The 27,583-nt window shown below is 41.7% G+C and overlaps 1 protein-coding gene across 5 annotated transcripts; it reads left to right on the top strand.

Annotated features, from left to right (window-relative positions):
- The first annotated feature begins 5,936 nt into the window (after positions 1–5,936).
- On the top strand, positions 5,937–26,993 carry LOC127573446 (uncharacterized). Of its 5 annotated transcripts, none has more exons than XM_052021677.1 (8): positions 5,993–6,024; positions 6,677–6,752; positions 11,433–14,214; positions 16,814–16,937; positions 22,995–23,132; positions 24,368–24,489; positions 25,868–25,916; positions 26,246–26,980. In XM_052021677.1, exons 3-8 carry the CDS (start codon positions 11,443–11,445, stop codon positions 26,347–26,349), a joined length of 3,309 nt encoding a protein of 1,102 aa, XP_051877637.1. In that variant the 5' UTR covers positions 5,993–6,024; positions 6,677–6,752; positions 11,433–11,442; the 3' UTR covers positions 26,350–26,980. The 5 variants fall into 5 exon arrangements, with proteins under 5 accessions (XP_051877638.1, XP_051877635.1, XP_051877637.1 ...); XM_052021676.1 differs by having other exon boundaries at positions 6,012–6,024; positions 6,541–6,752; XM_052021679.1 differs by having other exon boundaries at positions 6,012–6,024; positions 6,541–6,752; positions 24,371–24,489.
- Positions 26,994–27,583: the final 590 nt, after the last annotated feature.

A 27,583-nucleotide genomic window follows, 5' to 3' on the forward strand; every position in this document is an offset into this window, starting at 1 on the left:
CTCGGTGTTGAAAGTGCACATTTGGAATGATGTATTATCGAATGATGTCTCATTTTCATATCTTTATTCTCCCAAATTCCCTAAGGATGGAGAAGTGAGCTGTATGGGCCATCATGTCTATGTCTGCTCTCAGAATAATCCCAGAAATCAATTTCCCCCACTTAGTTCCGTATAACCTATTCTCTCTCACATGCACATCGATTCAACCCTCATTCTCCTGCCACCCACCAATACTAGGGGTTATTTACTGTACTTAACTTACCAACAAGTACATCTTTGGATGTGGGGAAGCCGAGCACCCAGGCGGAAATCTACGTGGTCACAGGTAGAACCTCCAAACTCCACAGTGACAGCACTGGAGGTTAAGATTGTACCCTGGTCACTGGGGAGCAATATATAGATGAACATAGCAAAATACTGTGAATGTCAGATCATGAATAAAGCCATAAAAAAAACGCTCGGCTGTTCAGGCAGTACAGGCGAAATAAAGACAATTAATGTCATAGGTAAATTTTCAGAAGTTCTAAGGAAAGGTCATGTACCTAAAGTATTAATTGAAAATAAAAAAAAAACTGCTGGAAATCTGAAATAAATACAGAAAATCCTGTAACACTCAGCACATCACACAGCACCCAAAAAGAAAGAAATAGGGCTCATGGTTTCAGCTAAACTGGGAAAAAATGAAAACAAGTTAGTTTTGAGTTGCAGAGAGGATGGTAAAGGGGTAGATAGGACAGAGGGAATATTTCTGATAGGATGAGCCTTGGGTTGCCATGGTCGTCGTGACTATCCCTCGAGGTCAAGGATGATGGTCTTCGTTCCGTTGATCTACTATGGGCTGTCAAGTGACTTACGAGTCCAATCTTGGCTCTGAAAAGAAGTAGCCCACAGAGCGAAGACGCCTATGCGTGTATTTGTTTAACGTGTACTTGATGTTGCACTACAAAAAGCACACGATACTTCACAAATCAACCAACTAATTCCAATGGCGTGGGAACCACGACGATTGGAGCTGACGGATTTGTTGCAGCCTTCATCCGCCTTCACAGCCATTGAGTTCGAAGTAACTTCGTCCGCCTGTTCCACCGTTGAGGTCTTGGTTGGATTGTTCTTTGTCAGGGACCTCACCATTGACCTTAGCGCCATGGGTGACCCTACCAGGAGCATAGCTCCAGACAGCATCGCTCTCGGGATCTCAGGACCACACAAGCTTCTCCACCACGACAAGGTGACAATCCACGGAGAAGAGTTGCCATGGTAATAAACTGTTGAAGACACATGATTGTTAGAGAGAGAGAGAAAACACAAAGAAAAATATAAAAGCTGGGAAACACAGAGCTGCAGGAAACATCCTGCAGGTCAGGCTATGCTAGTGTAAGAGGAAAAGTGAGCCAATATTACAGATGGATAACTTACAGCAGAAGTGGCCAGATCTACCAGGATATCTGGAGATTTACCAGGATGCTGCCTGGATTGGAGACCATGTCTTACGAGGATAGGTTGAGTGAGCTAGGGCTTTTCTCTTTAATGAGAGGTGACTTGATAGAGGTCTACAAGATGATAAGAGGCATAGATCAAGTGGACAGTCAGAGACATTTTCCCAGGGCAACAATGGCTAACATGAGGGGACATAATTTTAAGGTGATTGGAGGAAGGTATAAGGGGGATGTCAGAGGTAAGTTTTTTTACACAGAGAGTGGTGGGTGTGTGGAATGCACTGCCAGCAGAGGCTGTGGGGGCAGATACATTAGGGACATTTAAGAGACTCTTAGATAGCCACATGAATGATAGAGAAATGGAGGGCTATGTGGGAGGGAAGGGTTAGATAGATCTTAGAGCAGGATAAAATATTGGCACAACATCGTGGGCCGAAGGGCCTGTACTGTGCTGTAATGTTCTATGTTCTATCTCATACAGACAGAAAAGGTGAATTACCTGAAATGCTTGAATTCAGTATTAAGTCCAGAATGTTACAACATGTCCGGACAGAAGATGAGGTGCTTTTCTTCAAGATTACATTGAACCTAGTTATTACCACAGACAGAGAGGTCAGAGTGGGAGTAGGGTGCAAAATTAAAGTGACAGGCAGCTAGAAGCTCAGGGTCACTCCTGTGGACTGTATGCAGGTGCTTCAAAATGCAGTCGCTTCAAAATGCAGTCAACCAATCTGCATTGGTTTCTCCATTGTAGAGGAGGCCACTAGATTGGAAGAAGTGCAACTGAATGGCTGCTTCACCTGGAAGGACTGTTTGGGTCCCTGGATGGTGGGAAGGGAAGAGGGGAAGGGACAGGTATTGCAAATCCTGCAGTGGTGCAGGAATGTCCTGCGAGAAGACGAGTAGCTGATGGAGATGGATGAGTGGAGCAGGAGGTCATGAGGGGAACAGTGCTAAAAGGAGGAGGGAGGGAAGGATGGGTCTGATGGTGGAATCTTGTTGACAGTGAGGAAAATTGTATCGGTTTATTATTGTCACTTGTACCGAGCTATGGTGAAAAACTTGTCTCGCACACCGATCGTACAGGTCAATTCATTACACAGTGCCGTTACATTGAGTTAGTACAGAGTGCATTGAGGTAGTACAGGTAAAAACAATAACAGTACAGAGTAAAGTGTCACAGCTACAGAGAAAGTGCAGTGCAGGTAGATAATAAGGTGCAAGGTCACAAGGTAGATCGTGAGGTTGTAAGGGAATCGTTCAATAGTCTTATCACAGGGGGATAGAAGCTGTCCTTAAGCCTGGTGGTATGTGCCCTCAGGATCCTGTATCTTCTACCTGATGGGAGAGGGGAGAAGAGAGAATGACCCGGGTGGGTGGGGTCTTTGATTATGCTGGCTGCTTCGCCAAGGCAGCGAGAGGTACAGACAGAGCCAATGGAAGGGAGGCTGGTTTCCGTGACACGCTGGGCTGTGTCCACAATTCTCTGGAGTTTCTTGCGGTCCTGGGCAGAGCAGTTGCCGTACCGAGCCCTGACACATCCAGATAGGATGCTTTCTCTGGTGAAGAATTGTGAAGGATGATCCACTGAATGTGAAGGGTGGTGGGGTGGGAAGTGAGGAGCTGCAGAGCACTAACTTCCTCCATCTGGGAGGAGAGGGAGTGAGAACAGAGGTGTGAGAAATACATTAGATGAGATTGAAGGATTGATTATTGGTTTATTATTGTCACTTGTACTGAGCTACAGTGAAAAGCTTGTCTCGCACATCAATCGTACAGGTCAATTCATTACACCGTGCAGTTACATTGGGTTAATACAGAATGCATTGAGGTAGTACAGGTGAAAACAATAACGGTACAGAGTAAAGTGTCACAGCTACAGAGGAAGTGCAGTGCAATAAGGTACAAGGTCACAACAAGGTAGATCATGAAGTCATAGTCCATCTCATCATATAAGGGAACTGTTCAATAGTCTTATCACAGTGGGGTAGAAGCTGTCCTTAAGTCTGGTGGTACGTGCCCTCAGGCTCCTGTATCTTCTGCCTGATGGAAGAGGAGAGAAGAGAGAATGTCCCGGGTGGGTGGGGTCTTTGATTATGCTGGCTGCTTCACCAAGACAACGAGAGGTAAAGACAGAGTCCAAGGAGGGGAGGCTGGTGTCCGTGATGCTCTGGGCTGTGTCCACAACTCTCTGCAGTTTCTTGTAGTCCTGGGCAGAGCAGTTGCCGTACCAAGCCATGATGCATCCAGACAGGATGCTTTCTGTGGTGCATCGATAAAAGTTGGTGAGTGTCAAAGGGGACATACCGAATTTCTTTAGCGTCCTGAGGAAGTAGAGGCACTGGTGAACTTTCTTGGCCGTGGCATCTACGTGATTTGACCAGGACAGGCTGTTGGTGATGTTCACTGCTAGGAACTTGAAGCGCTCAACCCTCTCGACCTCAGCACCATTGATGTAGACATGTGCATGTGCATCGCCCCCCTTTCCTGAAGTCAATGACCAGCTCTTTTGTTTTGTTGACATTGAGGAAAAGGTTGTTGTCATGACACCATTCCACTAAGCTCTCTATCTCCTTCCTGTACTCCAACTCATCGCTGTTTCAGATACAGCCTACAACGGTAGTATCATCTGCAAACTTGTAAATGGAGTTAGAGCAGAATCTGGCCACACAGTCATGAGTGTATAGGGAGTAGAGTAGAGGGCTGAGGAGGCAGCCTTGTGGGGCACCAGTGTTGAGAATAATTGTGCTGGAGGTATTGCTGCCTATCCTCACTGATTGCGGTCTGTTTGTTAGAAAGTCAAGGATCCAGTTATAGAGGGAGGTGTTGAGTCCTAGGTCTTGGAGTTTGGTGACAAGTTTGCTTGGGATTATTGTACTGAAGACAGAGCTGTAGTCAGTAAACAATATTCTAACATAGGTGTCTTTACTGTCCAGATGCTCCAGAGCTGAGTGTAGGGCCAGGGAGATGGCATCCGCTGTAGACCTGAGTGGGTCCAGGTTGTCTGGTAGGCTAGAGTTGATGCATGCCATGACCAACCTCTCAAAGCACTTATGATGGTGGATGTCAGAGCCACTGGTCGGTAGTCATTGAGGCATGTTACCTTGCTCTTCTTCGGTACTGGGATGATAGTGGTCTTCTTAAAACAGGTGGGAACCTGAGATTGAAGCAGGGAGAGGTTAAATATGTCTGCAAATACTTCTGCCAGCTGATCAGCACAAGATCTGAGCACAAGGCCAGGGACACTATCTGGGCCAGGTGCTTTCCTCGTGTTCACTCTCCAGAAGACTGACTTTACATCCTCAACGGTGACCATGGATTCAGTTGCATTGGAGGCTGTCAGGGTGGATGGTGACAATCCACTTCCCTTTTGTTCAAAACGTGCATAGAATGCGTTAAGCTCGTCAGGAAGGGATGCAATGTTGTTAACTATGCAGCCCGACTTCGTCTTGTAGCCTGTTATGGCATGTAAGCCCTGCCATAACTGATGGCTGTTCAGGGACTCTATTTTGAGTTGGTATTGCCTCTTGGCATCCCTGATAGCTTTCCGAAGGTCATATCACAAGACAAGGGAGCAGAAATAGGCCATTCGGCCCATCGAGTCTGCTTGATTTCTCAATTTCTTGTACAGATCAAGATCACCAGATTTGTGTGCAGCAGTCCTCAACTTCAGTAGGGAGCGAATCTCCCAGTTCATCCATGGTTTCCTGTTTGGGAACACCCAGACTGTCCTCTTTGGTACACAGTCCTCTACACACTTGCTGATAAAGTCTGTGATGATGGTGGCATACTCATCTAGGCTGGCAGCTGAGTCTTTGAACATGGACCAATCCACTGACTCAAAGCAGTCACATAGAAGCTCATCTGTTTCCTCAGACCAGGGTTCAGGAAGAAGGAAGACATCACAGAGGCACCTGGAACAGATATGACAGAGACTGAGGAACTGGGGGAATGGATGGGAGTCCTTACACAAAGTTTTGTCAAGATAGCTGGGGGAGTGTGCGGTTTATCAGCAACCTATCCTCTGCCACAGAGAAATCCAGAAAGAGAGGGAAGGAGTTAGAGACGGTCAAAGTAAAAGTGAGATTAGGTTAGATATTGGCAGCAAAAGTAATGAAATTTCCGAGTCCTTAAAAAAAATGTTTCTCTCTCCACTGTTTATGTTTGACCAGCTGCGCATTTCCAGCATTTCTGCTTTTATTTCTTGAAAATGTCTCGGAAAGTAATGCTAAATAAAACAATATAAATCATGTTAAATTCCTTTGCGTTTGTGTCGTGGGAGCTGTTACATCACCGCAAAATTTGAACGTTAACAAGTCGCTGCAATTGGACACCTTCGCAGCTATGCTTGTTGGGACGCCCTGCCCGTCACCGCTGACCCTGTACTGCGAATACGGCATATGCATGCCTTTGCAAATGAGACGGCCGTCGTTCGTTCATGCTTGTCCGGGGCCTCACAATCAATCAAGTTCTGCCCTGGACAATGAATAATTTCTCCCAACCAATGATTAGAGTGTGCGGAGTTTATAAAAACGGAATGTTCCCACTTTTATCCAGCAACTTGCAGCAGACTGACAGGAGCAGTTTGGTGAGTTAGTTTATCACGAAAAAGAGATTGGAGGTTGTTAAACTCAGCCACAGCCTGTTCATTTAGCTAATACTAAGTGTGCAACAACACTAAATGTAGTAAATATGCAATCCTGCTTTTTTTTTCTCCAACATTTTCTTTTTTTAATTTAAGACAGTAAATGCAGTCTGAAATTACTAACTGGCTCTCGCTGGGATAGTTTCTCTGCCGCAGTGGTGGGGTGGGCTGAGGCGAATGACTGTGGTAATTCAATGCGAACCGGCTCAATCACGCCGCTCCGAAGCAAATCCAGAGCGAACACCAGGAAGTACACGCAATTTGTCTTCCGATTGGAGTTAAGGATAGCCAATCAAGGCGCACCATTCCGCGAACGGAGCGCTGATTTGATGAACAATACTAAGGGCGGAGCTGGAGGGGTTTAATTGACCAATGGGGAGTGAGTGGGTACTGTTTGAATGCTCGATCGCTGGGATGTTTCATGTAAGAGGTAATCGTCTGTTTTTAATTCAATTTAAGGCATGAAGTCAGTTCTTATCGTGTAGCCTCGAGTTGATGACTTACATTTTTTTTGCTGAAGACTGCTGTGTGAGTCGATATGCATTGTGTTGTAAATTTGCACTTTAAAACACTCCTGTTTTGACTTGCGGAGTAGCAATCACAAGTTAGTGCAGAAATAGGCACGTGTGGTAGGAACACCGAAGAAAAGCCGGTCAGCTCTTCCCCATTGTGTGAGTAGAAAATTATACCTCTCTGAAATCAAGTTTGTGTATGTGGATCTCTTAGCTTTTTTCAAAAAAAAACTATTTACCAGCAAAATTTATACTTTTATTACGTAGTCTTTTGCTCTGATTCTATTTTGAGAAAGGAGGGTGATAAATCTTGGTTGTAGAGCTGGTGTAATGGTTGATAGCTAATGGGCCCATGTCTGTGATGGTTAAAGAGCTTCCCAGCCTAAACCCACTTTCCAGAATTGAAAACTTTTCAAGTACGCTCTTTGAGCTTTTCCAACTATGCATCGAAACACGGCTCAATATGAAGAGAATTTCTTCCTCTACCATCACTTCAGGCAGCGAGTTCCAAACCCCTAAATACCCTCCGGGTTAATTTTCTCCTCTTTTTTTTCCTTAATCCTTTTTTCAATTACTTGAAACGTCTTGATCCTCTGCTGAGGTAAATAGACCCTTTCAGTTTACTCCATCTAGGTTGCTTCTAACTTAAAATTAAACCTTACCTCTGCTAACCTTCTATTCTGGAGGTTTTAAAAAAAACCCTAGCTTGTTCAATCTCTCCTTGGGTACAATTTTCCAGTCCAGGATCTTTGCTAACATCCTATCCCACACCCTCTCCAGTCTAGTCATATTTGCAGTTTAGGGGCTTTATTTCCTTTATATTCATGCTTCAGACCCAACAATCAGTTGTTAACTGTAGGATCTGTTTGTTCCAAAGATGACAATTTGTGCTACTCGTTACAGCAGTTATACTGAATAGCACATTGTTTCACAAATCCTTTACTTCAGGCCAAAAACTCTACTCTTTATTTCTATGCACATGACCAAATAATGTGTTACAAGGACATGAGTTCTAGCAGTCAAATAATTAGGCAGGGTTTTTCCTATGGAAGCACAGCAGCCAATTTACATGTGTGGGATTAACAAAAAAAACCAAGGTGAATAAACAGTCATGTTGATAGATGGATGAATTTTTCTGAGGACTCTGGTTAATTGTCTGCTTTTTGGAAAATATGCATATATTTTATCACCTTGAACAGTACGTTGTTTCACAATGACTAATGCCTGTGGATCTGAACCTGTGGCCTTCTTTTGAGGGAATGAGAATTGTTTACATTTATTACCTGCCTCTTTCAGTAAATTTTGTTTTGTTTTCTTCTAGTGCTTCACCTGTTTGTATGGTCTTTTAACTTCCCCTTAGCATATTCCAAATTGTCCTATTGTTTAAGATTTTATTGTAGCAGCTTTCCATTGCTTGTAGATAATTTATTCCATTTTTTTGAGTTGATGTTTTGCCCCAACCCCCCACCACCTGCAAGTTTCAACCTTATTTTCTGCTAGAAACGTAGGAGTAGGGCATTTGGCCCTTTGAGCCTGCTGTGCTGTGCTGTGCAGAACCATGGCCAATTCTCCCTGCCATTTAATACCATCATGGCTGAACCTCCATCTTAATAACAAGTCACTGCAATTGGACACCTTTGTAGCTATGCATGTTGGAGGTCCTGCCTGTCACAGTTGACCCTGTAATGCGAATGCAATGGAGAGAATACATGCTGTACAGGGTCTTCTCCCCATTGCTCTTGATGCCTTTTATCTCTCTTTCCCCTTTGAATATGTTCAGCAAGTTGGCTTCCATTGCCTCCAAGAAATTTCTGCTCATTTCAGTCCTTCTCTCAGACTGATTCTCCTTGGATGGTCTCGTGAAATCAAGGATGACTTCCGTCCAATTCTATGGGTCTTGAGATGGATGATGATAACCAGGGCTCAATGCTAAATTGAGCATGGCTGTGGCAGACCAGGGTTTTCTTTATGAACCAAGTTAATCTGGTGATGATTAAAACAACTCCATGCATTTATAATGTTCCTTTTAACGTAGTAAAACATGTGGACCATAAAACACAGGAGCAGAATTAGGTCATATGGCCTATTGAGTCTGCTCCGCCACTCGATCACGGCTGTTGATCCCTCTCAACTCCATTCTTCTGCCTTCTCCCTGTAACCTTCGCCCTTCCTAATCAAGAACCTATCAGCCTCCACTTTATATATACCCAATGAGTTGGCCTCTACAGCCGTCTGTGGCAATGAATTCCACAGATTCACTACACTGTGGCTAAAGAAATTCCTCCTCATCCCTGTTCTAAAGGGATCTCCTTCTGTTCTGAGGCTGTACCCTCTGGTCCTAGACTCTCCCACCACTGGAAGTTTTCAGATGATACCACCGTTGTAGGCCGTATCTCAAACAGTGAGTTGGAGTACAGGAAGGAGAGAGAGCTTAGTGGAATGGTGTCATGACAACAACCTTTCCCTCAAAAAAAAAAACTCCTAGCTGTGCAAAAGGAGTAATTTTTAACCAGCATAAACTCGCTTTCCATATATGCATGAACCCTTGTTATTGTGGCTTAAGAAACTACAAGCCTATTTTGCAAATAACTTGGTTATAGTTTAATGCAAAAGGCATTCCCATAATTTCTCAGTGCTTGCTACTTTGCATAATAGTTTTCCTTTCTGCTCATGGATGAGTTGGGCTGAAGGGCCTCTTTCCGTGCTGTATTGCTCTGACTTTATAACTCAGCAGGTCAGGCTGAATCTGTGGAGGGAAATGGGCAGTCGATGTTTTAGGTTGAGACCCTGCGTCAGAGCTGACATCTCGATCTGAAACGTTAACCATCCCTTTGTACTTTTTTTTCCTTGCATTGTGCACTTGGGAATGTTTTTGACTTGCTTTGTACCAGAAAGTGTGGGCAGAATCATAGAAAATTAGAACACAGTAGGGGACCATTTAGTCCATTGTATCTGTGCTGGCTGAAAAAGCAATCTAGCACTTGGTCTTGCAGGTCATGGTTTTCCAAGTGCACATCCCAGTTCTCTTTAAACAAAGGTTTCTACCATTCTTTCAGCATTGAGTTTGACTCTGCTCCTTGACCAAGTCAATTTTTCAGCTGATTTGCCACACTTTTTTGGATGCCATGAGTTTTTATTTAAAAATGAGCCTGCTATTGGGGACTTTGCTAAAATCCATCAGACTACATAAAACACACTGCTGCCATTAAACTTTATTATCTCACTTAATCAAGTTAGTTGGGCAAGAATTTAGCAAATCCATGAAGTGTCTTTGACTATTGAGCCTTTCTAAATGTATACCTGTACTGTCCCTCAGTATTGATTGCAGTAATTTGCCCACCACCAGTGTTAAAGGAGTTGACCTGTAATAGCGCAATTTATTCCTTCCTCCCTTTTTAAACAATAGGACTACAATTTGCTGTCCTGCAATTTTCTAGCAGCACTAATGTAGCCAGAGGGGTTTCAAGAATGGTGGTCAGGGTCTTTGGAAATGACCTTGCTTTAAGTCATTTAAATATGGGTTATAATAGTTTCATATTTTTATAGATAACTGCTTGGTTTCTGATGTGCAATTTACAATGAACAATACTTTTGTATATAGGCAAGAGGTCTATGGATTTTGAGGAATAGGGTTAGTAAAATCATGTTAAGAGTTTACAGTTGATGCTGGTTTACAAAATCAAATCTTTCCAGTGATATTGGATGGATCTATCGGTTTAGTCAGTTTCTTTTTAAGCTTGAGTTTCTTTCTGGCAAGTTCTTTTGCTACAAGAATGATCTAAACCTCTGGTTAGATAATGGATGTGTTGTGTAGCAGGGCTGTTACAATAATTTAACCACTTGGGTGTCTGCATTCTTCAAGAATACATTTAGAAAGGTAGTCTGAGATGGATACCTTAAATTGGGTCTCTGCAAAGCCCCAGGACACTAAATATTTCTCACTGTATAAGTTTGCACCACAGATTTTTGTCACCTAGGCATTTGAAGCTTGTGTGGGTGACTAGGTGATAAATGCAGAAATTGGTTTTGGATTCCTCACAAAGAAATTTTGAGGAGCCTGTGTTCTGTGATGCTGAGAGGCCTCCCAATTGATTGGTTTAATATTTAACTGAATCTTGATTAGTTTATTGTTTCAGAATGATTGCAATAAGTCATTAGTAATATAATTATGTAGTGGTAATTTAATTAGTGTCTACATCACTTCAAACTTGAATCCCCAGTTTGAACCATCATTGAATACAGCTTTCAAATATCACAAGGAGGGCAGACTTTTGTTTAGATAGACAGTGTGTTGTATCTTACAGCCTTGCACCCAGCAAGAGGTTTTTTCTTTTATCTATCAGTTTTGACACCCTTTCATTACCACCCTCCCCAGTCCACTGCCTGTAATGGAATTCCTTATGTTTTTTCCCCTCCTTTGCATCTTCAGATTATGGCTGATTCCCATTACTACTAATGGGGTGTGGGTTGTACATGTTTTACTGTGATTTCCATTCTCCCTCATCCCTTAATTTTCTTTACTACCTCCACTGTTCCTAATGTGCGGTCAATCTCTCATCTTAAACTTAAAAACAACTCCTCCTGTGCCTTCCCCACTGCATGCCTTTCATACTCCATACATCTCCCACTCCTCCCTTGTCCAAATCCAATAACTTAAATTCTATTTTTGCATTCTGTCAATGGTTTCTTATTTATTAAAGGGTTGATTTAATAATTGCATTGTCTGGTTTAGTCATGTTAGAGTATGCTCTTTATATTAAAAATACTGTTGCTGCTCAGCTAATGTGCAATTTTTCTCTTGAACCCAAACCCCTCCTAATAACTGATCACCATTACCAGATTGACTGCAATGATGTCCTCACTATCTGCACCAAAACACAGTGCTTCAACAAGAGATGTTTCCAGAGCTTTGAAGAATGCTGTTCCTTCAGCAGCTGCTAAAGAGAATCGTGAGAAGGGAGCACAATGTAGACTTCCTCTCCAGAACAGAAATGTACTTCAGAACTGCCCAGAGAAGCCACTGAATGGATTGAGGAAAAACACCATTGATACCAATGACTTGAAATCTTTTGGGAAAAAATTGTCAAGATCAAGTGTTTCAAATCTTAATAACAGAAGATTCAGCACAGGCTCCTTCAATCAGAATTCTCTCAGAAAGTTAGATAGGAAGATGGACACTAAATTCAAACAGGCTGCACGTTCAGAGGAAAATCCACTCAATGCAACATTTTGTCTCCCTTGTTCTGATGATAAACGTGTAGGGAACAAGAGTTTAGATATGGTTCTGGTGCAAAAGTGCTTGCCCAACATTGATGCTACCAGCAGTGTGCCTGAACCAGAGTTAACACCTTCAGCCTGCTTACCACATCTCTCTACAGAACCAGATAACTTGACAAGTTTTGTTGCAGAAGAGTGTTTACATATAGCTGCTCAGTTAAGCAATAAAAGCAAAACTCCCCCTATCAATATACCTGATGCACTAAATCAATGTCCTGTGAGCAATGTTTCTGTAATAACCGAAGAGCCTCTGCCATTTGACTGCTCAGTGTCCTACTGTTCAGACAGCTCCCCAGCAAAATCTCCACAAGCTGGCCGTACTTCAGAACTGCCAGGAAATAGTTTAAAAGACACCAGATGTCAACTGTTCAACATTGAACTAAAAACCAAAGACTCTTCCTTTAGTGACAAGACAGAAGATAAATACATTGACTCTGAAACTCTGCCCTTTCCTCCAGGAAACTTGATTCAGTTTGATGATACAACGATGCTGAGTGACCCTAATGATCTTGAGGGCGATGCTCCTTGTGTGGCGAAGTTAGAAGCTTATTCCAGAAATGTGAGCCAGTCACCCACTGTAAACAACTGCAGTCCTTCTTTGGGTACAGAAGATCTAATGACATTAGATGGAGCCATGGTGTTCAAGGGTACATCAACTATGCCGTCAAAGAATGAATTCCCTGATAAAAGTGCCATACAAGCAAAGACTTTATCAAACTTGAAGTTATCCTTATCTAAGACAGACATGCTGTTATGTGAAGGGTCCATGCTAAGTGATGAAATTCTGGTTGTGCCAAAACAGAGTGCGTGTTTTGGAAACGAACTGCAGAAGCCAACAGCTCTGACTGATTCTGTGCAATGTCTCACTCCAGGAGACTTAATCCAGTTGAACGAAGCCATGACGTTGACAGGTACAAATACAACATTCAATGCATCAAAGCATGAAACCAGCTTTGGAAATGACCTCCCAGCTTCCGTCTTGCCCAATTTCAAGATGTCCCAGTCTGCAAAAGATGCAGTGCAACTAAATGGAACGATGACACTGTTTGATAAAAATGCAACATTTGATGCATCAAAGCATGAAGGCTATCTTGGAAATGATGACAAAACAACTGCCTCGACTAGTTGCAAGTTGTCTCTATCAACACATGCTGAATTTCAATCAAATGACATCATGGCTGGGAATGACAGTAAAAATACAACCTTTGATATATCAAAGCATGAATGTAATTTGGGGAATGACCCCAACAACCCTCCATCTACAGGAGATAAAGTGCAATTAAATGATACCATGACTATGGACCAGAAAAATGCAACCTTTGATGCATCAAAGCATGAATGTAATTCGGCGAATGACCCCAACAAGGCCGTTGACTTGGAAATGAGAGAAGATGGCAACACTGCCAAGTTGCCCAGTTGCAAGCCATTTCCATCTTCTGGAGGCTCAAATGATCTCAGAACACTGAATTCCAAAAGCCTTAAACTTATGAGAAAATGTGAAGGTAGTGCATTAATTTCTGTCACACAGTCGCAGATAATAGAGTATAATGAGGAAAGTAGTAACTCAAAAGATTCAAATACTACCATAAATTTTGGAAAAGATGACTCCAAGTGTTCTATAAAAAGTGAAGCAAATCAAGGCAATGATGGTGACATCAGCAGTTCTACAGAAGTTCATAAAGGTCCTTCAGACCGGATAAAAAGTCCATATTTAAGAGATTCTATGCAAAAGGAAGAACTTAATGTTTGTGCAAGTGCAGATTTAATTCATGATGCAATGAGTTCAGAATGGGCTCCGTACTGCATGTCTACTCCAAATGTTGCAATGAAATTGAGTTTCCTAGAATATCCACCACTTGATCATTCCTTCCAGACCTCTTCCTCCACCCTTCAGGACGATACTCATGTTGTAATAGCTGATTGTCCAGATAAACAAGTTTCCAAAGATGGCTCAAACTCTGGATCTAATGAGAATGAAACAAAGTCCTCCAGTGGAAAAATCATAAATGCACCAAGACTTAAAGAGCAATTGCAGAAAACCAAAGTAGCAACTGCAAGTTCCTCAAAACCTATTTCCACTCTTCCTGTAGTTAAAAGGAAAAATGTTAATCTGGCAGCTGTGTCTCAAGATAAATGCAGTGGTGAAAAGAAGTCTATACCTTTGCCTGGTAGAACCACTAGACCAAGTTCTTCCTCTATGGGAAGAGGAGGAAGACCTCCGATACAACCACCTAGCCTTCCAAAGACTCGCCTAGTCCTAGGAAGGCCAAGTAGTGTTGTAGGAACTGGGCAAAGTGCAGCCAGTAATGAACTTCCATCAGGCCAGATGGGAGTTGATATCAAAGTAAGTGGATTTTTCACTATTACCTTTTGCACACCATTCTGTATTCTAGAGCAAGAAACGAGTTGCTGAAGGAACTTGGCAGACTGAAGTCCAGGTGACAGGTCTCGACCTGAAACATTGACTGTCCATTTCCTTCTACAGATGCTGCCTCACTTGAGTTCCTCCAGCAGTCTTTTTTTTTGCTCCAGATTCCAGCATCTACAGTCTCTGTCTCTATTTCAAGGTTGTTACTACAGCAGCAGGTTTTGGAGATAAGTACAACACCCAATAAAAATTGGCTTGGTAATCTGAGCAAGGGTAGACCTTGTTTTGGAAGAACCTCAATTGGGAAAGGGGTTTGGAAGGGTGGGTGGATGGAGGAACAAACTTCTCTACTAGAATTTGATGCATTTGTTTAGAACACATGTTTAAAATCATCCCTTGAAAGGGAAGTATGTAGTATTGGAACATACTCAACAGGCTGGGCAGAATCTGAAGAAAGGGTTTGTACTTCAGGTTGATCTTTTAACAGAACCTTAAGCGTAACTTAATGCAGCACAGTAGCGTAGCGGTCAGTGCAATGCTATTACAGCACCAGCGATTGGGGTTTGATTCCCGTCGCTGTCTGTAAGGAGTTTGTACATTCTCCCATGTCTGTGTGGGTTTCCTCCGGGTGTTCCGGTTTCCTCCCACATTACAAAGATGTACAGGTAGGTTAATTGGGTTTAAAATGGGTGGCGCGGACTCATTGGGCTGGAAGGGCCTGTTACCACGCTGTAAATAAAATTGTAAAAAAACTGTCTCATCATAAATGCTGCCTAACATTTTCCAATTTTTGTTCAAATGTGTAATATAACATTATTTTGTGCAGGATATCTACATGTCTACACTAATTACAACATAAATTTTAATTCCAATTTTAGAACCTAGAACAGTATAGTACAGGCCCTTCAGCCCATGATGTTGTGCTGAACTATATGAACACCTCCATGATCAATCTAACCCTTCCCTCCTGCACAGCCCATAACCCTCCATTTTTCTTCCATGTGCCTATCTAAGAGCCTTTTAAATGTCCCTATTGTATCAGCCTCTACCACCACCCCCAGCAGCGTTCCAGGCACCCACGACTCTGGAAAGAGCCTACCTCTGACATCTCCCCTGAACATTCCTCCTCTAACCTTAAGCAGAAGTCCTCTGGTATTGGCTATTGTTGCCCTGGGGAAAAGGTGCTGGCTGTCCACTCTCTGTGTCCCTCATAATCTTATCCACCTCTATCAATTTGCCTCTTGTCCTGTATCACTCCATAGAGATAAACCCAAGCTCGTTCACCCTATCCTCCTAAGACATATTCCATAATCCAGGCAGCATCCTGGTAAATCTCTGCACCCTCTCTAAAACTTCCACATCCTTCCTACAATGAGGCAACCAGAACTGAACACAATACTCCAAGTGTGGTCTAACCAGAGTTCTATAGAGCTGCAACATTAGCTTGCAGCTCTTAACTCAATCGCTCCACTAATGAAAGCCAGCACACCATACGCTGCCTTAATCACCCTATCAACTTGTGCAGCAACTTTGAGGGATTGATGGACTTGGACCCCAAAATCTGTTCCTCCACACTGTTCAAAATCCTGCCATAAACCTTGTACTCTGCTTCATGTTCGTTCTTCCAACATGTATCAGTTCATACTTTTCCAGATTGAACTCCATCTGCCACTTCTCTGCCCAACTCTGCATCCTGTTGTAACCTACAACAACCTTCTGCACCATCCACAACTCCTCCAACCTTTGTGTTGTCCACAAACTTACTAACCCACCCCCCCCCTCCCCCTCACTTCCTCATCCAAGTCATTTATAAAAATCAGTAGGGGTCCCAGAACATATCCCTGCGGAACACCACTAGTCACTGACCTCCAGGCAGAATATGCTTCATCTACTACCACCCTCTGCCTTCTGTGGGCAAGCCATTTCTGAATCCACACAGCCAAATCTCCATGGATCCCATGCCTCATGACTTTCTGGATGAGCCTACCATGGGGAACTTTGTCAAACTAAAGTCCGTATGCACCACATCCACTGCTCTACCTTAATCTATTTTGTCACCTCTTTGGGGAAAAACTCAATTAGGCTTGTGAGGCACGACCTTCCCCCCTCAAAGCCATGCTGACTATCCTTAATAAGACTCTGCTTCTCCAAATGCTCATAAATCCTGTCCCTAAGAATCCTCTTCAATAGCTTGCCCACCACTGACTTAAGACTCAGTGGTCTGTAATTCTCAGAATTATTCCTATTACTTTTTGAACAGCGGAACAACATTTACCATCCTCCAATCCTCCGGTATCACTACTGTGGCCAGGGAGGAAGCAAATATCATAATCAGTGCCTCAGCAATCTCTTCCCTCACCGCCTCTAGTGACCTGGGATATATCCCATCCGGACATGGGGACTTGTTATCCTCATGTTTTTCAGAAATTTTAATGTGTTTAAAATGGCAAAACAAGGCTTGAGGCCACATGTCCAAGTATAATGTACTGGAAAGCCATTTGCATAGTATACCTTTTCACAGAGCAACATTTCTAATGGAGAAACTTTTGTGGTTATGAATGTTGTTCTCTTTCAGGTACCTGCTAAAGTTGTTACAAGGATACCTGGAATAAAAAAAAGATCTCCAAAGGCAACTTCAAAGCAACCTGCCCAGGAGTCTAAAAAATCAGACTCCAAACTGGTTCAACTCTTCAATCTGGGTAAGTACAGGGTGCTGTAAATAGGAATGTTTGCATAAAGGAAAAAATTAAAATTCTTTAAAAATGAAGTTTGGGAATTTTTAAGTGAACATCATTACTATAGAGTTAAGTGATGATCTGCAAATGTTCTTTGTTTTGGGATTTTTTTCAAGAGATGTTAATTTAGATAGCTTGGAAGAGCATGTGTTTCTGGACAAGAACAATGTGCTTTGATTTTAGAACTGAATTTCAACTAGTTTGGTTAAATGATATTGAAATCTAGTCCAACCAAATGGGCAAAGTAATATTCCTTGATCCAGCAATGTAATTGGTAGGGTGCCAATGGCTCAGTATTGGTCATTATGAAAACAATTGACTTGTTTGGCCCACCCAAAAATTGGTAAGTGTCCCCATTGATCCATGCCAGATGTTTTGATGATCTTTGTCTCCATATTGAATCGTTCTGTCTAATTGATCACCATAGAACAATACAGGCCCTTTGGCCCACCATGTTGTGATGACTCCGTGTTCAGAGCAGAAGCATTTGAATTGGGTTGTAAACTTCTAGTCTGAATCCAGTTTGCCTTTAGGTTAATCTTCTGCCTTTATTTGTACCTGGACATTTCTAAGACCACAATAAATGTCTCTTTGGGACTTGGCTTCACTTTCTATCAAGACTGACATAGTGGTATTAAAGGTTGGGGGGGGGGGGGGGGTGCAGGCGGTGAGGTGAGTGAGCTGAAACTTGCCTTATTCTGTTTCTGAAGTGGCTTCACTGCTTGAATGTGCTCTTTGTTTCTTTAACGAGAATAAAAATGCATGTGGTTTGGCAGATTTTACTCCTGGCTTGTTTTCTACTGTAACTTCTGAAATTGGTTGGCATACTATGATAACTGTCTTCTAAGATTTAAGCTTAGCACGAATCTAAGATTTACTTGCTAATCTGTCCAATTTAGAATTTTAGAAATTAGGAACAATATTTCGAACCATTTTGCAGGTATATTCATCTCCTTATTTGATCCCCCTCCGTGGAGAATGAGTTGCAAGCATTTTAATTGTGGCACACTTGGTCACAATCCTGAGTCATGAGATTCTGAGTTCTTTTCCCAATCTAGAAATTTGAAGGCAATCCAGGCAAACATCCTGACAGTGTTTAGTCTTTCAAGTGAGATGTTAAACAGAGGCGCTGATTTTGTTCTATCGTAGCCATAATGAGATCCCATAGTATTATTTTGAAGAGCATTTGGAGTTTCTCCACATTATCTTCAATATTTATCCCTCAATATTTCTTAAATTATCTGGCCATTTTCACATTGCTGTTTGTGGGATCTTACTGTTAATAATTTCTGTATATTACAGCAGTGAATGCATTGCTAAAATACTTGGTCAACAAGAACTTTTAAGGGATTCCAAAAGGGATGGCATTCAACTATTGTCTTAGAACCATAGAACAATACAGGCCCTTCGGCCCACCATGTTGTGCCGACCTTCAAACCACTCCTAAGACTACCTAACCCCTTTCTCCCACATATCCCTCTATCTTAAGTTCCTCCATGTGCTTATCTAACAATCTCTTGAACTTGACCAATGCATCAGCCTCCACCACCACCCCAGGCAGCACATTCCATGCACCAACCACTCTCTGGGTGAAAAACCTCCTTCTGATGTCTCCCCTGAACTTCCCACCCATTACCTTAAAGCTATGCCCTCTTGTATTGAGCATTGTGCCCTGGGAAAGAGGTGCTGGCTGTCCACTATCTATTCCTCTTAATATTTTGTATACCTCTATCATGTCTCCCCTCGTCGTCGTCCTCCTCCTCCAAGTGTCTTGGTGAAGCATATTATTTTCAGAAGGATAAACAGTTGAGGCATTATGGAGTGTGATGATAAATAATTGGGCATAGTCCCTTTATTGAGCTGGGACAATGAATAATGCTGGAAGAAGTCATCAACTTGAGCATCATCTGTGGTGACAAAAGGTGCAAGTCAATGTTTGCACCCTGCACTGGGACTGAAGAAACGGGAAATAGTGCCAGTTGTATTGTAGTGTGACTGGGGTAGAATAAAGGCTGATGAGTGGAACCAGATGGGGAGGAGATGATGAGAAGATGGAACCAGGTGGTGACAATCATGGTCAATCACCTCAGCCATAGGCCATTGCTGCAGGAACTCCTTGGGGCAGATTTAGACTCGGCCATCTTCAACTGCCTTCCTTCCAAGGTCCGAAGTGGGGACACTTGCACAATATTCAGTTCCGTTCACAACTCCTCAGCAAATGAAACAATCCGTGCTTGGATACACCAAGACAGACAACATGAGAATGGGATAAGTAGCAAGCAACTTTCCTGCCACACAAGTGCCAGGCAATGGCCCTCTAACAAGAAACTGGTAATGCCCTTAAATGAAGGCATCTGCCCCACAGTCAACATCTTGATGGTGGTTACCACTGGCCATAAGCTAAACCAGACCACCTACATGAATACTGTGGCTGCAGGTGTAGGACAGGCTGAGCATCCTGCAGCAAGTAACTATCTTAACATCCCTCAGCCTTGTCCACCATCTATATCAGCAGCAGGATAGAATGAGTGCAGCTTCTAAATAATTCCCTCCATCACTGGCACAGTGTGTACCATCTGTAAAATGTACCACAGTCACCAACAGCATCTACCAAACCTATGACCTGTATCAGGCACATGGAAACACCACAAGCTGCAGATTTCTCAGTCATAAACCACCTTTACTCAGAACCATTTTGCTGTTCCTTCAGAGATTTAAACCCAATGCCAATGAATTCCACACCTAGGACTGCTGTGGTTTCAAAACGGCAAATCACCGCCATCTTCTCGATTACAATTGGTGAAGGGCTCAGAGTATGCTGCCCAGCCAGCAATTTCCCACGCTCAAAAGAGTGATTTTAAAATTAAAACTAGTAAGGCAAACTTTAAAACATCTGTTGCTCACTGTCTCCAGCTTGCAACATGAAGAGAAAAAGTGCAAGAACACTACAAAGTGATATGCAAATTATAAACCAAACTTTTATTCCAAAAATGTATGCTTTCAAGTAGAAGGTTAATGGGGTGATGAGAATGACTGTGAATGGGAAGAAAATTTTTTAAAAAATTAAAATTTATGACCCTTGTAAATCTTTTGACGAAAATTTGTGAAGCTAATGTAAGAACCAGATCAATGAAGGCAAAAACTACAGATGCTAGAATCTGGAACTCAATGGGTCAAACATCAGACACTCCCACACACACCTGTCCACCTATTTACCTTGTCCATTTAGAATCAATGAGGACTCTCAGGGCTGCACCGCACCTGTGTACCACTACCACCTGGTGGACCTGTTCTGGTGGACAGAATATACCTAGTGATTCTGATGGATGGGTCTAACCTGCTTGCAGTTTGGTTCTGAAACTATAACTGCTCTTGATAGACTAACAATACTCTAATTTTAGACACCAGTCCCACAGATGTTTACAGAGTTGACTAGGCTGGGAAAGACTTTGGTACATTTGGGTCTGATGCTTTGGTCGCTGACAGGTGATTTGTCTAATTTTTTATCCATGTTTGAATAAAGCAGTTATGATACAACAGTAGCTTACTTGCCTGTTTCAGATGGTGTTGCTGTGGACCTGGAGTTCCGTACTTCTTGCTCTAGGATTTATTGAACAAGATGGCTACTTAAGACAATCAGTGGTTTCCAAGTGGTTTGACTTCCTGCAGTGTGTTTAGTTGATTAGTGTATCTGACCTGGCTAACTACCAGAAGTCTTCAGTTGGCACCACACGATGCACTCAGTTATTATTGATATTATCTTTTGCTCAAATTAGTTTTGTAAAGGTGGCTCTTATTCTAGTTTTGTGTACCCCTGGCCAACCTTTCCTGGAAAGTTAATCAAAATGTTGGTGGTGCCTATTTAGCAATAGGGGGAAGAATTTTGGTTCATTTTAAGATGAACTAAGCCAGGAGCTTAAATTTTGATCTCTTTTAAATGTACCTTCCCCTTCCTGATTGACATGGGGACTCTTTGCAACATTTGTCTCATTTAGGATTTGGCTGCTCTCAACCCAAAGATAAGACATGGCCAAGAAACTTCTCCAAACATTTTGCTGGTAATGTTTTGGAAGGATCAAACATTGCAAGTTGCATGTGGCGGCCTTGTTTATTCTACACCTTCCACACCCCTCCCCATCCAGAGGTGACTAGTCTCAGCCTACTGAACTCCGTCATGGGTGAAGGGCAGGAGTGGTGCACATTGTGGATGCAAATTTTGCAAGTATGTCTGATTGGAGCCTGCCTCTTATTCTTCTACTTGTTTAAATTCTATCTTTGTGATTAACTGTAGTCCTGACAGACTTGAGCTTAAAAGAAATCTTCGTGAATAATGGAAGTGAGACTCTTGTGATTGCCCTATTTTGACCCCACTGATTGGCACATTTCAGCTGCTTGCTTTCAATTCCACACTTTCTCATCGACTTCCCTAATGAGTGACTGTAGGTTTTTTTTAAAAAAATGGTTGTCATATTTTATGCTGCTTAATTCTTTCTTCACTTTAAATTTGGCTTTAGGTCCCAAGTAATTGACATTACTGTTTCCCTTGATTGAACACTTTTAATGCTCCAACTTCACAAAGTGTGGCTTAATGCTTCTAAATGCATGGCTAGTTTGGTGTATCCTCAATGCTTTGAAGGGACTGGATTAGGGACTGTCATCTGGGTTACTATTTCTTTAAGTATTAGTCACTACCTTCCTGTCTCGCTTTCAATACTCCTTTATCTTTGCTGCCTTGACTGTCCTGTGCAGCAATTCTGTTTTTTTTTGTTGTTGTTTGGCCACATGAAAATTAAGACAATCGTTTTCTTGTGGAAATTCTTCACAAATGTTTGCTTCAATCCCTGTTCTGGTCTTGCTCTGTTCATTATATATCGCACTATTTTTGGAGCCATTTGTTTTGAGTTTTGCAGGTTTGGTTGTAAGCAATTTTAAGTGGGTGACTTGCACCATCCGGTGTTAGTTTTTGGTATGACATTTGGAAAAGTCCAGGTCTGGTGATTTATTTTGGCATTCACTCAGGCCATTTAATAGTGGTGGTCAAGAAATGGTTGTAGAACTATTAGAAACTGACCACCCTATCCACTCAGACTTAATGTGAAAATGTCCCATGTAGCAATGCAGAATACACAGAATTTGTTTATGCAGAGGAGCAAACCTGAATCAGATGTCTGGCCCACACTTGTGCTTAAAGGTTCTGGAGCAGGACTTCTGGGAATTTTAGAGTTCTTTGAATTTAAGAACAATTGATTTTTAATTGGGATAGTTGGCAGTCAACTTTACAAAACTAATCTGAGCAAGAGAAGGTAGCAATAATAGTGCATAAGCATCTTGGTCAGCATGGATGAATTGGGCCAAAGGGCCTGTTTCTGTGCTCTGATTAGTAATTTTAAGCTTCCTCAGAAAGGTAGTCACTTTGCAGCCCTTTGACTGTCACCCTTTTCTCAGATATTCTATACTCTCCAAGTTGTATTATGTTCAATTTTCCAGCTTTTCACAAACATTTTCTCCATCTGTTATTGAATTCTAAGCTGGGAGGATCCAGAAAGATGAAATTTCATTCCGTTCAAGGCTAAGAACAAATTTTGATCAGGAAACTGACAAGGTAGAGGATCAGCCAAGGGCGGGTAAGATGGTGGTTAGTGCTGCTGACCTGACCTTGAGCTGTCTGTGTGGAGTCTGCATGTTCTCATGTGGGTTCTCTCCTGGATGCTCTGGTGTTCACCTACATCCAAAGGAGATGCTGGTTTGTATGTTAATTGGCTGCTGTAAATTTCCACTAGTGTAGGTGGGTGACAAAGAATTGTGTGGTGGGGAGAGGGGGAGTTGATGGGTACTTGAGAGAGAAATTGCTGGGAAGGTGGGAGAATGGGATTACTCTGGCTACCATAGTCTTAAAGGGCTGAATAGCCTCCTATGGTGTGAGAAATAGAATGGTATTAAATGACAGCAGGCTTAAGAGGCCTTGTGATACTTGTCTATTTTAAGACTGTTCCAATACTTTTTACCACTTATTTTACACAGGTGTGGCTGATCCTCCAAATGCCAACAGAAGTGCCCACAACCCTCTTGTTTTGGATTCCAAAAATATTGTAACGGGCATAAAGCGTCCACTAGAGCAGAAAAGGCAATGCCCATCCCCAAAGAGACCCAAGGCAGTTGGTATGTTGTAAATAACTTTTTTGGTATTGTTTAATAACTTTATTTTTTTCTTTGCAATACATTTGAGTTCATAGCAAAAAACAGGTAAGGGCTAATATTTGAACTCTTGCACCCACACCACAAGTGGATGCATTGTCTTTTCATACTTGGGTCTAATCAATTGTACTAAAGTTGTTGAAAGGTACTATAAAGCTGAATATTTCCAGGAGTTTCCTTGGACAAAAGTCTTTAACAATCATCTGATTTGAGTCTGATATGTTATTAAAGGGTGTTTGTATTTTGTTTAGTACACTTAAATTTTCTAGTTTATCTTAAGCTCTGCTCCTTTGAGAATGGAACCAAGCTGTCAATCAAAAAGATGACCATAGAATTGCTAGGGTCACATGAAAACATCAATATGACAACTTTTTAGCTTGTAGAATTGCAATAATTTTGTGCAAGTTGCAGGTTTACAGTTTCTCACACTTTTGTGTAAATTTGTGGAGTTGTTAAGGTAAGATATTTAGTCACATGTTCATCAAAACATAGTGAAATGCATCTTTTTGCATTACTGAGAACGTGCTGGGGGCAGCCCGCAAGTCTCACCACTCTTCCGGCAACAACATAGCATGCCCACAACTCCTAACTTCCACGTCTTTGGAATGTGGGAGGAAACTGGAACACCCGGAGAAAACCCACGCAGACACACAAGGAGAACGTACAAACTTACAGCAGCAGGAATTGAACCCAGGTCGCTGGCACTGTAATAGTGTTAAGCTAATTGCTACACTACTGTGCTGCTGCCTGTTGGGTAGTCATGACCACAGTGTCAGCAATCACATTAGCTGTGAGCTCATCCCTTTTGCTTTAACAGCTCAGGCTTTTCCTGGTGTTCTATCTTTGACCCAGTAGTTCATGAGTGTGGACTTAAACTTTGTAGTTCCTTGAATTGTGGTTTGATGAATTGCATGTGGTAGAATTGGTGCTCAAATATACATATAGGGAAAATTTGTGCTAGTTTTACTTTCATTTGTTTTTCTAGCTTGGCAGAATAGGGTTAGATTTTTTTCATTCTATGCATACTTTTAGGAGCTGTTTTTAATCAATCTTGTGCCTTATTTGTGTGGTTACTTTCTGTCTGTCTTTAGTGCAAGGTGTACAATTCCCTTGGTATTTAGTGCTTCAGCATTTGAAGTATTTTACTTGTATAACTCACTAGAAGTGCAATCTGTAAAGATCTTTTAATTATGATCAAGGAGAGATGAGTGCCAAATTGCCAAAGAAAAGTGGAACAAAGTTGTTACCGCCAGTGGAACCAAAACACAAGAAGGGAGTGAAGGGAACAGAGAAACTGACCTCGGAACCAAAAGTCAATATGGTATGAATCTTGTGACTCTTTTCCACCTGAAAACTCGGTCAATGATATTGAGCCAGAATGTACAAAATTTCAGCTGGTAGTTCTATAGAGAACAGCTTCTTCCCAAGTTCTATTTTTACCCATTGCAAGTTTACAATTTCCCTAATCATCCAAGACAGTTCAAAGATCTTGCACAGTGGCAAGCCTTCAAAAGGCCACTGGGGCATGGGGGTCCATTGGCAAGTTGCCAGACAGTGGGTGCAGCCTAGCTTTGAAAACAATTGGACCCATAGATCTGCAAAAAAAAGTGCAGCCACAGAAAGCCTGGCTGGAACGTGATGGTGCAGGTGTGAAGGTCGACCCATGCTGTAATAAATCGGACAACAGCAGAACTAAAGAACTTATGATTAATGTTTTATTACTTTAACGCTAGCAGGAGTGAGGGATATAGAGTAAACAGTGTAACCCGAGCTCTGTACTGATCCCCACTAAGATTTGCGTGTTAGTGTCCCTCTTATATTTAATTGGAAGAAGCCTATGTGGGGGAACTGCACATACTAGGGCAGTTGCTTACAACAAACTTTTAGAAAAACAAGATTTGCCTTAAGCACCCGCACATCTTGTAGCCATAACTATAATCAGACCATTGTTGAAGCAATATCATGCCATGGAAGAATAGCTGGACACCATTAACCCTTGCATTTCCAGTCATTAACCCTTCCATTTCCAGTTATCTTTTACACAGGCTGATCCAGTCCCATGTTAAACAAAGTGATGACTTGTGATTGGCAGTGTTTTTCTACAGGTTTTGGCACTGATCTGCCCCCCAAAAATGCCCTCGTCACAGTCCATCCTTCATTCTGAAACTAGTCAATAAATTAACTCCAATCTGTTGCACAGCACCCTTTTAACATGCTACTTAATGCCATACTTTTGGTGCATGTGAACAAAAAAAATTGCATTTGTATATCTCATTTACTACTCCAGTAAGTACTTCATGAAATATTTCTATTGCATTGTAGGGTGCTGCAATAAACTTGCATGTGGCATGTTGCAATGTTATTAAATGGGGAGACGAATCTGAAAGTTAATTCTTACTTATTGGATTAAAAACCCTTAAATGTGTATAATGCTGCTTCACTTATTACTCCAACTTTTTTTCCTGCCTCAGTGTATGGGCAGATGAATCTGGTATCATGCCCAAGCCTAAATTTGGCTAACATTTGAATTCCCAAGCTTAACTGGGGCATTTTTTCCATATCCCTTTTTAAGAGGCATTGACCAATATTCTTTTTCTGTTCTTGTTCCTGTACCCCCTGTGAAATAGTTTAGTTTTGTATATTTCCTCTTTGTATTTAAAATCTGAAACCTTGTTGATCAGAATATTTCTGTTTTACAGAATACAAGTTCTTTAGTGGAATCAGAATCCAAACAGGAACAAGAAGTGGGTAAGAGATTCTTTTAAAACATTTTTTCCCCCAAATATCCTTTTACCTCAACAAAGCAACCCAAGCTGTAATATTTCTTGAAGTAATGCATTAAAACTCTGAATTAGCCATAGCTACACCTGCAGTGCCCCATAGAAAGGTGACAAATTTGTGCCTATCAGACTGGTGATTAGAAGATGAGAAGCAAAACTGTCTTAGCTGCCAAAACTTATGAAGGAAATCAGCTCTGCTTTGTGACCACAGTCAATAGGATTTGGGAGGAAAGTTGTGTAACTTGTACTAAAGGTTCAGTTTTTTTGATCAGGTTGAAATCTTTTTTTTCATTCCAGCAAAACTTCAGAGGAGAATCAAAGAGTTGGAGGAGAGAATAGTTGTGTTGGAGCTGGAAAATGCTGCACTTCGTCAGAAGGAGGGTCTCGCTACAGGCATTTAAGATTCCCATGTTTAGTACCATATCTGATATCACCAGAGTGCTGCTTTTATGATGTATTGTCCACAGCTGTTTTCCCTTATTTATGTACTGTTACAAAATAGAGTATTACACTTTGCCTGAAGTTTGAATTGTTGCATGTGTGGGCCAGATTGTACTTGTCCAAAACAAAAATACCTGAGGCTGCTAAGCAACAATGCAAATCCTTTCACACACATGACTTCTGTAGCAAACTTCCAAAGACTGCAATTTTGATTGCAGTTGAAACCTTTCCCTAAAGTGCCATGATGCAAGACACTTCAGATATTAAAATGATCTTGTGGATGGTTAATAGTGATGTCTATTAATGTCATGCTTATCTTGATTTAACTTTAGTCATTTTGGCTGGTTCTCCAATCCTGCAGTGTTGGCTAATGTATTAAAATCAAGTGGAAAGCCTTAACGTGCTGTCTATTTTTGTGTCTGTGGTAATTATGTGATTGTCCATCTATGGATTGTTGCTGTAGTCAGATTAATGTTGCAACTTGCAAATGCTTCTACTTAACTTGTAAGTTTCCTATATCTGACTTTTTAAAAGTGCACATGTACTGTATATGCATGCTAGGTTCTAAGAGTTCTAAACAAATAAAAGTATATGAAGGTAACTTGCCTCACTTTTTTGGCATGCTTTGTTTTCACCCCCTTGCCCTATAACAGCTGGGGACATGAATGAGTCAGCTGAACTTTGGCATTTTCTCCCTTGTATTTTTGAATGGTTACAGTACTGATGTATAATCTCCTATTACAACCAGATTATGGCTTCTGATTAATTTGCCAGTAACTTTGTAATTTGTTTCTCTTGGCTCAATTCCTTAAAATCCTTTGTTTATGGTTGGAAACAAAAAGGATGAGTCTGTTTGAGCCAAATTCCAACTAAATCTACATCCAAAAGCATTTTAAAAAAAAATGGCCAAAATATGGACCTCTGGTGACAATAAATGGTACTGGTCTCCATATTAGCAGGCTTGTAAATTAGTCTACATTATTTCTAGTCATTATCCAGTGACCTTTCTGGATATAGAACAGAACAGCACAGTACAGGCCCTTTGGCCCATGTTGGGCCAACCTATATAAACCTACTCCATGATCGATTTACACAGCCCATAACCCTCCATTTTTCTTACATCTATGTGTGCCTAAGAATCTTTTAAATGTTCCTCTTATATCAGCTTCTACAACCACCCCCAGCAGTGTCTGT

Source organism: Pristis pectinata, chromosome 8 (genome assembly GCF_009764475.1).
Source record: "Pristis pectinata isolate sPriPec2 chromosome 8, sPriPec2.1.pri, whole genome shotgun sequence".
NCBI lineage: Eukaryota > Metazoa > Chordata > Chondrichthyes > Rhinopristiformes > Pristidae > Pristis > Pristis pectinata.

Excerpts from the sequence above, each read along its gene's own strand:
- LOC127573446 (XM_052021675.1), top strand. The coding sequence starts at position 6,480 with ATGCTCGATCGCTGGGATGTTTCATGTAAGAG. Across the intron at positions 6,512-11,432 it reads TGGGATGTTTCATGTAAGAG|ATTGACTGCAATGATGTCCT; the intron begins GTAATCGTCTGT and ends CACCATTACCAG. Across the intron at positions 16,938-22,994 it reads GGTTCAACTCTTCAATCTGG|GTGTGGCTGATCCTCCAAAT; the intron begins GTAAGTACAGGG and ends TATTTTACACAG.